The 10,847-nt window shown below is 47.7% G+C and overlaps 1 protein-coding gene across 1 annotated transcript in view; it reads left to right on the top strand.

Moving 5' to 3' along the window:
• Positions 1 to 1,027: 1,027 nt before the first annotated feature.
• Positions 1,028 to 10,847, top strand: part of MOV10L1 (Mov10 like RISC complex RNA helicase 1) — a 63,925-nt gene continuing 54,105 nt past the window's right edge. Inside the window, exons 1-3 of the mRNA XM_029953912.1 lie at positions 1,028 to 1,127; positions 2,450 to 2,634; positions 9,680 to 9,842. Coding sequence (XP_029809772.1) covers positions 1,028 to 1,127; positions 2,450 to 2,634; positions 9,680 to 9,842 — 448 coding nt within the window. The remainder of the gene's footprint in view (positions 1,128 to 2,449; positions 2,635 to 9,679; positions 9,843 to 10,847) is intronic.

The raw sequence follows: 10,847 nt of genomic DNA, 5'->3' as shown, positions 1-10,847 counted from the left end.
GTGGGGCGCGGGGGACCAGCGGGGCATCCGGGACCAGAGGCTGCGCGGGGCGGGGCGTCGGGAGGGCGGCCTCGTGGGCCGCCCCCGGTCCCCCCGACTCCGGCAGGAAGACTGCGAACACTTGGAAGTTAACACTCGTCTAGAGAAGAAAATCCCAGGACCCACAAAGGCAAAGAGAAGCCAAACAAAAGTATGGGTCAAATTCTGGAGGATGGCGGCCAAATTCGAGCTGAAACATGCTTATGGCCTTAAATGCCCAGGCTTGAGCTGAAGAAAGTTCCAGAACTCCTTAATTTTACCATCAAGAAGTTAGAAAAGCACAAGCTAAATGCGAAAAGATAAAAGACAGGAAATAAAAAAACAGTTTGCACTGACACCGAGACGCGCTTTCTCCCATCCACGTACTAACCAGGCCCGACCCTGCTTAGCTTCACGAGATCAGATGAGATCAGGCGCATTCAGGGTGGTTTGGCCTTAGACCAGGATGTGCTTTCCGAAGAGATGGATTAAGTCGGGGAACCTCTGGCCCAGAGGAGCAGCGCGGGGGTTAGCATGACAGAGTCAGGCACTGGCTACCAACAGCCTAAGACTGGGGAGGGGCGCGGCCAACAGCCTTCGAAAAAACTCCACTGGTGGCGCAAAATTCCAGAAGAGCCCTAAACAGAACTTCTGCAGGATGGCGAGAGGCGCGCATTGAAGCGAGGGGGAGGGACACCTAGGCCGCCCGCCGCGCGACAGCACGCACGCGTGCGCGCATGCGCATCGTCTCACCCACCTGACCCCTCGCCTCGCTGAGCCGCGCCGCGTGCCAACGGTCGTCAACTGCCAACCACTACCTACAAATGGTAGCGGCGCGGCGGCTACCCCATTGGCCGAGATAGCGGGCACCTGCGCAGGCGCGGGCGCAGGGAGCCCATTGGTCGCAGGCGCAAAGCCGGGGCGCAGGCGCAGGCGCAGCAAGCTCATTGGCCCAAGGCGGCGGGGGCCCACTTGCCTGCGAGCGGACACCTCGGGAGGCGGCAGGGCCATGCTACGCCTCGCGGCCAAGCTGGTGGCGTTCTTCTGGAGGAGGGCGGATGGCGTGGAGGAAGAGGAGGTCGAGCTGCTGGGGCCCAAGCTCCAGGAAGGTGCCTCACGGGGGAGGGCCCGGGTCCTGGGCGCCCCGGGGCGTTGCTCCAGCCAGCGGAGCCCGAGGCCAGGGTGCAGGCCTGTGCGGACGTGCGGGCGGCGGGAGGTCGTGCTCGCGGGGTCCCTGATGAAGTGGCGGGCCGCGGGCCGCTGTGCAGCGTGAGTGCACCCTGAGAGGTGCTGCCGCCTTTTGTTCGCTCTTTGACGTCAAAGCGAAGGTGTGACCGCAGCTCAACAAAGGCCTCGTGTGGACTGTGATTTAGGGCGTTGGGCTTGCTTCGGTTTTGTGCCGCCTCTGGGTTGTTGTTTCTGCTTTGACGTGCTGAGAGCAGCGGGCTTCCTCTTTTCGGTCATCACTGCCACTTGCAGTGGCGTGTTTGGAAAGCTCTGGAAAGCGCAGACCCAGCTGTCCCAGGCTGTCGTTTCACAGTCCTGTTGTGCTGCTTTTCCTCTCTCGAGACGGGCTTGGAGGCCCTCTTGGTTCCGTCTGGACTGTGTTGGGACTCTGGCACGCGGTGGGTGACCTTGAGCTGACTGGGCTCAGGGTGGTGATTGTCCAGTCGCTTTTTCTGGCCACTGAAGACACGATACCCTCCCGAGCGGGGCCCGAGGCCGCAGCCGCCACGAGCCGCACCCGCACGGCCCTCTGTAACCCAGAGCCAGTCCGTCCATCCGCCGCGGCCACCGGTTCAGCTCAGCGTGGCGGGAGGTTCCCGCGCGCCCGGGGTGCGGGTGCTGGCGGAGCGGGGACGGGCGCTGCCGCTGGGCCTCCCCCAGGCCCGGAACCTGCGCTGGCGCCTTGTTCGGGGAGGGGACACAGCATCTGCTGTGGCCGGGGGATGGGAGAGGCGGGAGGGTGGCGGTAATCCCAGCGCAGAGCGAGCCGCCTGGTACAGTAGTGCTTTCCCACGCGGGCCACGCGGAACTCTGGCCACGCTGCTCTCTGCCGCTGCTCAGACAGCTGTGCTGGGTGCAGACGTAACTGCCTCCACCGTACAGATGGGAAGAGGCCCAGGGTGGCTAATGGGTAAGGACCTAGCTCAGAGATACCCGACGGAAAGCAGGAGAGCTGGGCTTCAAACCCAGGCGGTGTGGCTCTGGAGTCTGAGCCCTCCCTGCCAAGTCTGCTGCCTGTGCCCCTCAGAGGAACCCGGGCAGTCAACCTCAAAAACCTCACTCTCTGAAGACCCCCCCACCGCACCCGGGAGGGTTCCAAACTCCCTGGATGTGCCTGTATTCTACCTCTTACTGGTGGGGTTTAATGGTAGGGTAGACTTGCTTTACTCATGGTCCATGTAACCTCTTCGTTTATCCGTCTCAGGTGACCCCAAGCTGAAAACCGTCCAGGGTGTCGTGACAAGGTACTGTGGCGATTATGGCATGATTGATGACTTGATCTACTTCTCCAATGAGGCGGTGACCTCCAAAGTGCTTCTGAATGTTGGACAGGAAGTTATTGCGGTTGTGCAAGAAGATAAAGTGTCAAGTGGACTGAAAGCAATTAGGGTAAGGCCTGAGTTGTCTTCGAAGAAGTCTCTCTTCACTGTGGGGCTTCATGTCTCCATCCTTCTTTTCTTTTTCTTAATTAAAAATTTTTTAATGTTTATTTTTGAGAGAGTGACAGAGACAGAGTATAAGGGGGCAAGGCAGACACACACACACACACACACACACACACACACACAGAATCCAAAGCAGGCTCCAGGCTCAGCTGTCAGCACAGAACCTGACGCAGGGCTCGAACTCATGAACCGTGAGATCATGACCTGAGCCGAAGCTGGACACTTAACGGACTGAGCTCCCCAGGGGCCCTTGTATCCTTCTGTTTAGTTAACTTTTTAGACACAACGTGGGCAAGACAGGGAGTGGAAAGTGCCGTCTTGAGGGTGCTTTTGTTTTTATAGTGGTTTCGGTCTTAAAAAAATCAATGGGGGTCATTGTATATTCAGACAACATAGAAATTTGTAATTTAGAAAGTAAAGCTCATTGATAATTTTACACGAGGGCAAAGAACACAACATTTCTATTTCTTTTTTTTAACATTTATTTATTTGGGGAGAGAAAGAGAGCATGCGCACAAGTGAGGGAGGGGCGGAAAGAGAGAGAATGAATCCCAGTCCAGCCCTCCACCATCAGCACAGAGCCAGATTTGGGGCTCAGTGCCATGAACCATGAGATCATGACCTGAGCCAGTTATCAAGTTGGACACTCAACTGACTAAGCCACCCAGGGGCCACAACATTTCTGTTTTTTACAGTCTTTTAAAAATTTGTTCAAAATGATAACAGCGGGGTGCCTGGCTGGCACAGTCAGTGGGGAGTACGGCTCTTGATCTCGGAGTTCTGAGTATGAAAACACCCCACATTGGGGGTAGAGATTACATAATAAAATATTTTTAAAAAGAGAGAATGATTGGACTCTTTTTTAAAAAAATACAGAAGAAAAAAATCCACAGCTTTATTTATTTACTTTCTAGTTATTTTAAATCCTCGAGGGGTACAGCATCACATGGGTTCTGCGCCCAGTGGCGTTAGCAGGAAGGCTGCTTGCGAATCTGGCGAGAGTCCTGCCGCTGCTCCTGTGAGCAGGAGCTCCTTTTCCCGGCTTTCTCTGATCGGGGTTGTTCGCTTTGCCACCAGGAGTCACCGTACTGTTGTTTGCTTTGTACACGTAAGCGCTTCTCTTGCCTTGATGGACGTCAGTTTCATCTGGCGCACAAAGACCGTCAGTTTTAAGAAGAGTAGTACGCGCTGTCCGGTCCCGGACACCCCGCTGACCCGCAGAGACGGCCTTGGCCACGGCCTTCCGGACGTACCTGTCGTTTCCAGAGTCCTGGTCCCAGCAGGCCTCCCCGGCCCCAAGGTGGCCGAAATAGTGGCCTCTTTGTTATCCAGTTAGCAAATATAATTAGTAGATTGTTATTAATTTTATTTTCATTTAAAAGTAGTATTTTTCTGCTCTAATGCTTAGAAGTGGAATTGTGAGTCAAAGGATGTGCACACCCAGCATTTCAGTGGTTACAGAGTATCGTCCAGTAACGTACCAATTAATTTATGCTCACCGGAGCAGAGTGAGACTGCTCATTACAGAGCCGTCAGGGACATGGGTGTCACCAGTCTGTGAGATCTTCGCCAATCTAATAAGTGAAAAGTGACCTCATAATTTTAATCTGAATTTAAGCCTTAAAGGAGATTAATTTTTCACATTTTTTCTAAGAGTAATTTTCATGTTCTTTATCCCTTTTTTGTTGGATTCAACTTCTTTAAATTGAGGTTTCTATATAAGGATATCAGAGCTTGCTTTTCTTTTTGGTGAGATTTTATTGAGATATAATTAACATACAGGTCACCCATTTAAAGTGTACAATTCAGTGTTTTAATATATTCACAGAGTTTTGCAACCATTACCACAAAGCCATAAACTTTCAAAATATTCAAGAACTTTTTCTCTGGGCAGAAGTTTCTGCATAGCCTCACCTTGTCAGCCTGTCGCGTCTTCATCTCTCCCTCTCCCCATCCTTGGCTTGCTATTCCTTTAGCAGGGACACTACTAGGGTTCAAAATTTCTCTGTCAAGTGTTAGTTCTATTTTTAGGTAATTTTTTAAACTTTAGTTCCCGTCACCTATTTCACCCCTCCCCCCTCAGCTCCCATCTGGGAACCATCGGTTTTTCCTGCATAGTCACGGGTCTTCTGTATCGGCTCGTGTCTCTTCTTTTTCCCCCTTTTGCTCATTTGTTTTGTTTCTTAAATTCCACATATGAGTGAAATCATATTGTATTTGTTTTTCCTTAAGTGGGTTCTTTCATTTACTTTTATACTATATCTTTACCCATGTTGTTGCAAATGGTAAGATTGCATTTTTTATAGCTGAGTAATATTTCACTGTATATATTTACTACATCTTCCTTATACATTTATCAGCCAGTGGACACTTGGGCTCTTTCCATAATTTGGCTCTTGTAGCTAATGCTGCTATAAAGATGGGGGACAGGGTACGTGTATCCCTTTCAATTAGCGTATTTGTATTTTGGGGATAAATACCCAGTAGTGTGGTTACTAAATTGTAGGGTAATTTCTACTTTTAACTTTTTAAAGAAACTTCACAATGTTTTCTACGTGGCTGCGCTGGTTTCCATTCCCACCAACAGTGCAAGAGGCTTCCCGTCTCTCCACAGCCTGGTCAACACCTTTTGTTTCTTGTGTGGTTAATTTTAGCCATTCTGATAGGTGAGGTGGTATCTCATTAGCTTTTATTGGTATTTCCCTGATGATGAGTGATGCTGAGCGTCTTTTCAAGTGTCTGTTGCCCATCTGCTGTCTTCTCTGGGGAAATGTCTTTTCATGTCTTCCACTCATTTTTAGTTGGATTATTTGCTGGGTGTTGTGTAAGTTCTTTATATATCTTGGATACTAATCCTTTATCTGGTGTGTCATTTGCAAATATCTTCTCAATCCATTGGTTGCCTTTTTGTTTCGCTGATTGTTTCCTTCACTGTGAAGAAGCTTTTTATTTTGATGTAGTCTCAGTAGTTTAGTTTTACTTTTAACTCTCTTGCCTCAAGAGACGTATCTAAAAAAGTGTTGCAATGGCCAATGTCAGCGAAATTTCTTGCCTCTGCTGTCTTCAAGGGTTTTTATGGTTTCAGGTCTCACATTTAGGTCTTTGATCCATTTTGAGTTTATTTTTGCATATGGTGTAAGAAAGAGTTTGTTTCATTCTTCTGCATGTAGCTATTCAGTTTTCCCAGTACTATTTCCTGAAGAGACTAGACTATCTTTTTGCCTTTGTATTTTTATTCCTCCCTTTTCAAAGATTAGCTGATGATGTAATTGTGGGTTTATTTCTGACTTTTTTTTCTGTTCCATTTATCTAACTTTGTGTCTGTTTTTATGCCAGTACCATACTGTTCTGATTATTCTCACTTTGTAATATTATTTGAAGTCTGGGATTGTGATACCTCCAGTTTTGTTTCTCTTTTTCAAGATTGCTTTGGCTAGTCAGGGTCTTTTGTGGTTCCAAATAAATTTTAGGATTGTTTGTTCTAGTTGTGAAAAATGCTGCTGGTGTTTTGGTGGTGATTGCATGAAATGTGTGGACTGCTTTGGGTGGCGTAGACGTTTTAACAATATTTGTTCCATCCCATGAGCATGGGATGTCTTTCCATTTCTTTGTCATCTTGAGTTTCTTTCATCAGTGTTTTATAGTTTTCAGGGTACAAGTCTTTCATCTCTTTCTCTGTCTCTCTCCGATTGTTTATTCTTAGATATTTTATTGCTTTTGCACAGGTGTAAGTGAGATTGTTTTCTTAATTCCACTTTCTGCTGCTTCGTTATTACTTACATAGGAATGCAGCAGAATTCTGTGCAGTGGTTTGTATCCTACAGCTTTACTAAGTTCATGTATCTGTTTTAGCAGCTGTTCGGTGGCGTCCTTAGGGCTCCTCTATCCAGTGCCATGTCATCTGCGAATCATGAGTTTCAGGTGTGCTTGCCAGTTTGCGTGCTTTTTATTTCTTCATGTTGTCTAACTGTTGTGGCATAGGACTTCCAGTTCTCTGTCGAATAAAAGTGGAAAGAGTAGACATCCTTGTCTTATTGGGAAAATCGAACTTTTTAAGGAAAATTATTATATGAAAGTGTTGCAGATATTTCCCCCAAGGTTCTCTTTGGATTTTGTTTCATAAAGTTTCATTTTATGTAGTTAAATGTGTTTATCTTTTCTCTGTGACTTTTGCCTCTGTAAGGATCCTTAGAGAGGCTTATTCTGCTTATAAATACACACTCAGGTTTTCTCTGAAAATTGTTTATTGACGTTTAAACATTTAATCTGCCTGGAATCTACTTGCCGTAAGACGGAAGGAAGGAACCAGACTCTTCTTCCCCAGCTGGCCCGTCGTCCTGCCGTCGGCCCTTCTGATTAGGAACATGACTTCATCACACACAGAGCCCCATGCGCACGGGGCCTTGCTGGTCCTGACCCCGGTCCCTGGGCCTCTGTGCACGGTCTCCTCCCTGGCCGGGAGGCTGCCTTCCCTCCTACTCTCTCCGATTATTCTGGACTAACATTCAGGTCATTCTGTTCCTCCTACTTGGCTCAGCTTCACTTTGGACAGTACTGACTTTGTGCATCCATTTAGGCTAAGGGGTACCATCTACAGATTTCTCCAGCTACAGTTTGTCCAATTATTTAAGCCTTTATGTATGTTCTGTTTACTGCTTAGTAGCTTTATTTAGGTTCTGCTAATTTCTTGTTTATATCTGAAAATTTTATTATTTTACTTTATCATCAATATAATTTTGCTTTGTAGTTTTAAATTAATGGTTTTCCTTCTATGTAGGAAAGCTATTGATTTTTTTAATGGGAGAAGAGCAGAGAATGAGGGAAGACTCAGAATCTGAAGCGGGCTCCGGGCTCCGGGCTGTCAGCACAGAGCCCGACCTGGGGCTCGAACCCTCTAACTGGGAGATGATGACCTGAGCCGAAGTGAGATACCCAACCAACGGAGCTACCTGGGCACCCAGAACTTTTCGTTACCTAATTTGGTAGCTGGCAAACTTACTGAGCTCAACTCCTTTTTAAAAATGGTTAAGGGCTGCATGGTGGCTCAGTCAGTTAAGTGTCCAACTCTTGATTTCCGCTCAGGTCATGCTCTCATGGTTTATGAGTTTAAGCCCCACGTCGGGCTCTGCACTGATGGTGTGGAGCTACCTCGGGATTCTGCCTCTCCTCTCTCTCCCTCCCCTTTCAAAATCAATAATAAATACACTTGAAATGCGTATATATTTTTTAAATGGTTAAGATGTATTTGATTATTATTATGGTTAGTAAATGGTATCTCAATGCTTAATATTATCTTTCTTAAATCTTAAAAGTAGTACATTTAAATATCAAATTCTAGAATTACACCATTCAGTATGATACCACCAGTCATGTGTGGCTATTTAAATTGAAATTTTAATTTGTTGAGAGTAAATGAAACCTAAAATTAATTACTCAGCTTCACTAACCACAAATTTCAAGTGCTAATTGCAGCTGGTGGCTGCCACGTTGGGCAGCACAGCCATGAAAACCTCTCTCATCACAGAAAGTTCTAGTGGATTGCTCTGGCCTGCCGTACTACAGAAAGATTACACACACTCCCACTGTGCTTTTTCCCTCAGGCCAGGGTTCTTCTCGGTTTCTGTTCTTAGCTCCTCAGTAGGTTCCTGACTCACTTGAATAACATGCTTGCATCTTTGTTCGGTTCACCAACGTTGGGTAGTATTGAATGATGTCATGAAGGATGTGGAATTTCTTTGCATATTTTTACGTAGCTTTCATTGTGGTAAAATATACATAAAATTTACCATTTGACCCATTTTTAGGTGCACAACCCAGTGACATTAAGTATACTCACCTTGTTGTGCACCCATGACCACTATTTTCACACCTCTTTCATCATCCCCAAAACAAAAATTCACTATTCTACTTTCTATCTCTGTGAATTTGACTCTTCTAGTATCTCATCTAAGTGGAGTCATGTGATTGTTATCCTTTGTGTTTGCATCATCAGATTTTGCATAATATTTTCAAGGTTTATCCATGTGACATGTATCAGAATTTCATTCCTTTTAGTGGCTGGATAGTATTCCATTCTATGTGTAGCCTATACTTTGTACACTCATCTGGTTTTTTTAAAGTTTTTTAAATATATATTTATTTTTTGAGAGAGAGAGTGGGAGCACGAGCAGGGGAGGGTCAGGGAGAGAGGGAGACGCAGAATCCAAAGCAGGTCCAGGCTCTGAGCTGTCCGCACAGAGCCTGACGCAGGGCTCGAACCCACCAACCTCAAGATCATGACCTGAGCTGAGGTCTGACGCTTCACTCACTGAGCCACCCAGGTGCCCCATGGAATTTTCTTAATTTCCTTTTTTGGAACGTTCATTGCAAGTGCATACGGGTACAACTGATTTTTATATGTTGATTTTCTATGCTTATAAGTTTGCTGAATTTGGTTATCAGCTGTAACAAACTTTTTATGAAATGTTTAGCAGTTTCTCCATATAAGATCATGCCATCTGTAAACAAATATTTTTACTTTTTCCTTTCTAGTTAAGATGCCTTTTAGTTTTCTTGCCCAGTTGCTCTGGCTATGACTTCAGCACTTTTCTTGAGCAGAGGTAGTGAAGTCCTTGCCTGGTCCTTATCCTAGGGGTGGAGCTCTCCGTCTCCGTCGCTGAGTGCGGTGTGGGTGCTGGGTTTTCATACACGGGCTTCGGCGTGGTGAGGAAGTCTCCTCACGTTCCTGGTTTGAGTGTGAAAACGTGAGAGGATGTTTGGTCAGGTGCCTTCTCTCCGTGACTGAGCTTTCCGTGTCCCCCTGTCCTACGGAACGTGAGGCCCGGCGCGCGGCTGAGCGCCCGCCCTGGTTGTGGCGCCGAGCGCTGGCAGAACGCTGCCCGACTCGCCTGCGGCGTCCGGTTGGGCGTGTTTAATATCTGTGCTGGCCTGTAGTTTCTCTTTTTTGGTAGTCTCCTTATGTTTTGAGTAAGGGTTCGTTTGTCTTACAGGTGGAAGCTTTCTCTGATAAATGGGAAGATGACAGCAAAAGCCACGGCAGAGGGCTGGCAGACTCCAGCCCCCGAGTGCTGATCGGCTGTGTGACGTCGGTCATGCCAGGAGCTGGCTACATCAGTCAGACCACATACTTCTCTCTGGAGAGTGTTTGTGAAGGTATGCCGATGGGCTTCTGCTTAAATTTAAGGTTAGGTTTCGTGGGGGGTTTAAGTTTTATGACTTAGATTTGAGATGGCTGTACACTTGACGGGGTCAGATTTGAGCGTGCTTTGCTTGTTGAGAGGGTTTGGGATTAGAATGGGTTCAGCAGACGTTGGCTTCAAGTGGTGTGGCTGGTGTAGACTGCTGGGATTTGTCTCGTGTCATTTGCTGAATGGAGCCACCAGCTGCTGGGTAACTGTTCCTCCTGTGAGTCAGCAGTGTTACAGACCTCTGAGGGGACTGTTGTTTTTACAGCACTTCGGATGTTTCCACGTATGACCTGGGGATAACGTGGTGTCTTTCCATGAGTACGTGTCATTTTTTTTTAGCTGATCTCAAACTTTGATTTTATATCTAACTGAGTAAGTCGTTACTGCCGTTAGTTTGACTCAGCTCAGCACCATTTATCACGTGCCTGCTGTCTCCCGAGGAGACACCCTTACACGCCGTGCAATTGGGCGGGAACTGGAAAAGCTGCTGGGGGCAGGGGTGAGGCTTGAGCGGAGCTCCAGCAGCTCCAGCTGCTCACCTCGCCAGCCGCACCGGGAGGCCTGGGGAAGAGCCGGCGTTCTCTCCGGCCCTGGCTGCCCGGGAGCCCAGTGCAGGAGGGCGGTTAGGTCAGCCCGCCGGGCAGCTTGCTGGTCTGCTCTTCTCCGACGTCAAAGCCAGGACTCTGACCTTTGTTGCTAACCCTAGGAGTTTCCAGAATAAAATCGTTAGGTGGCTGGGGTTTTAAAAATCTCCGTTCTGTCAGAGAAACTCTCAATTCTGGAAAAACTGAGCCCACAGTTGCTCAGCTCCAAAGGAAATCCCTGGGTCCCTACAACTATGCCAACAGGAAGTCACTCCCGACTGGGACACAGTTCATGCTGCAGGTGTTGCCGGAAGGTTCACCACGAGGACTGGCACTGGGGGCCTGGGTGGGGGGATTTCCTAGCACAGTCTCTGTCTTCTTGAACT

Source organism: Suricata suricatta, chromosome 10 (genome assembly GCF_006229205.1).
Source record: "Suricata suricatta isolate VVHF042 chromosome 10, meerkat_22Aug2017_6uvM2_HiC, whole genome shotgun sequence".
Taxonomy (NCBI): domain Eukaryota; kingdom Metazoa; phylum Chordata; class Mammalia; order Carnivora; family Herpestidae; genus Suricata; species Suricata suricatta.
Note: the sequence above shows the minus strand (reverse complement) of the source record. Positions and strands in the feature narration are given on the sequence as shown.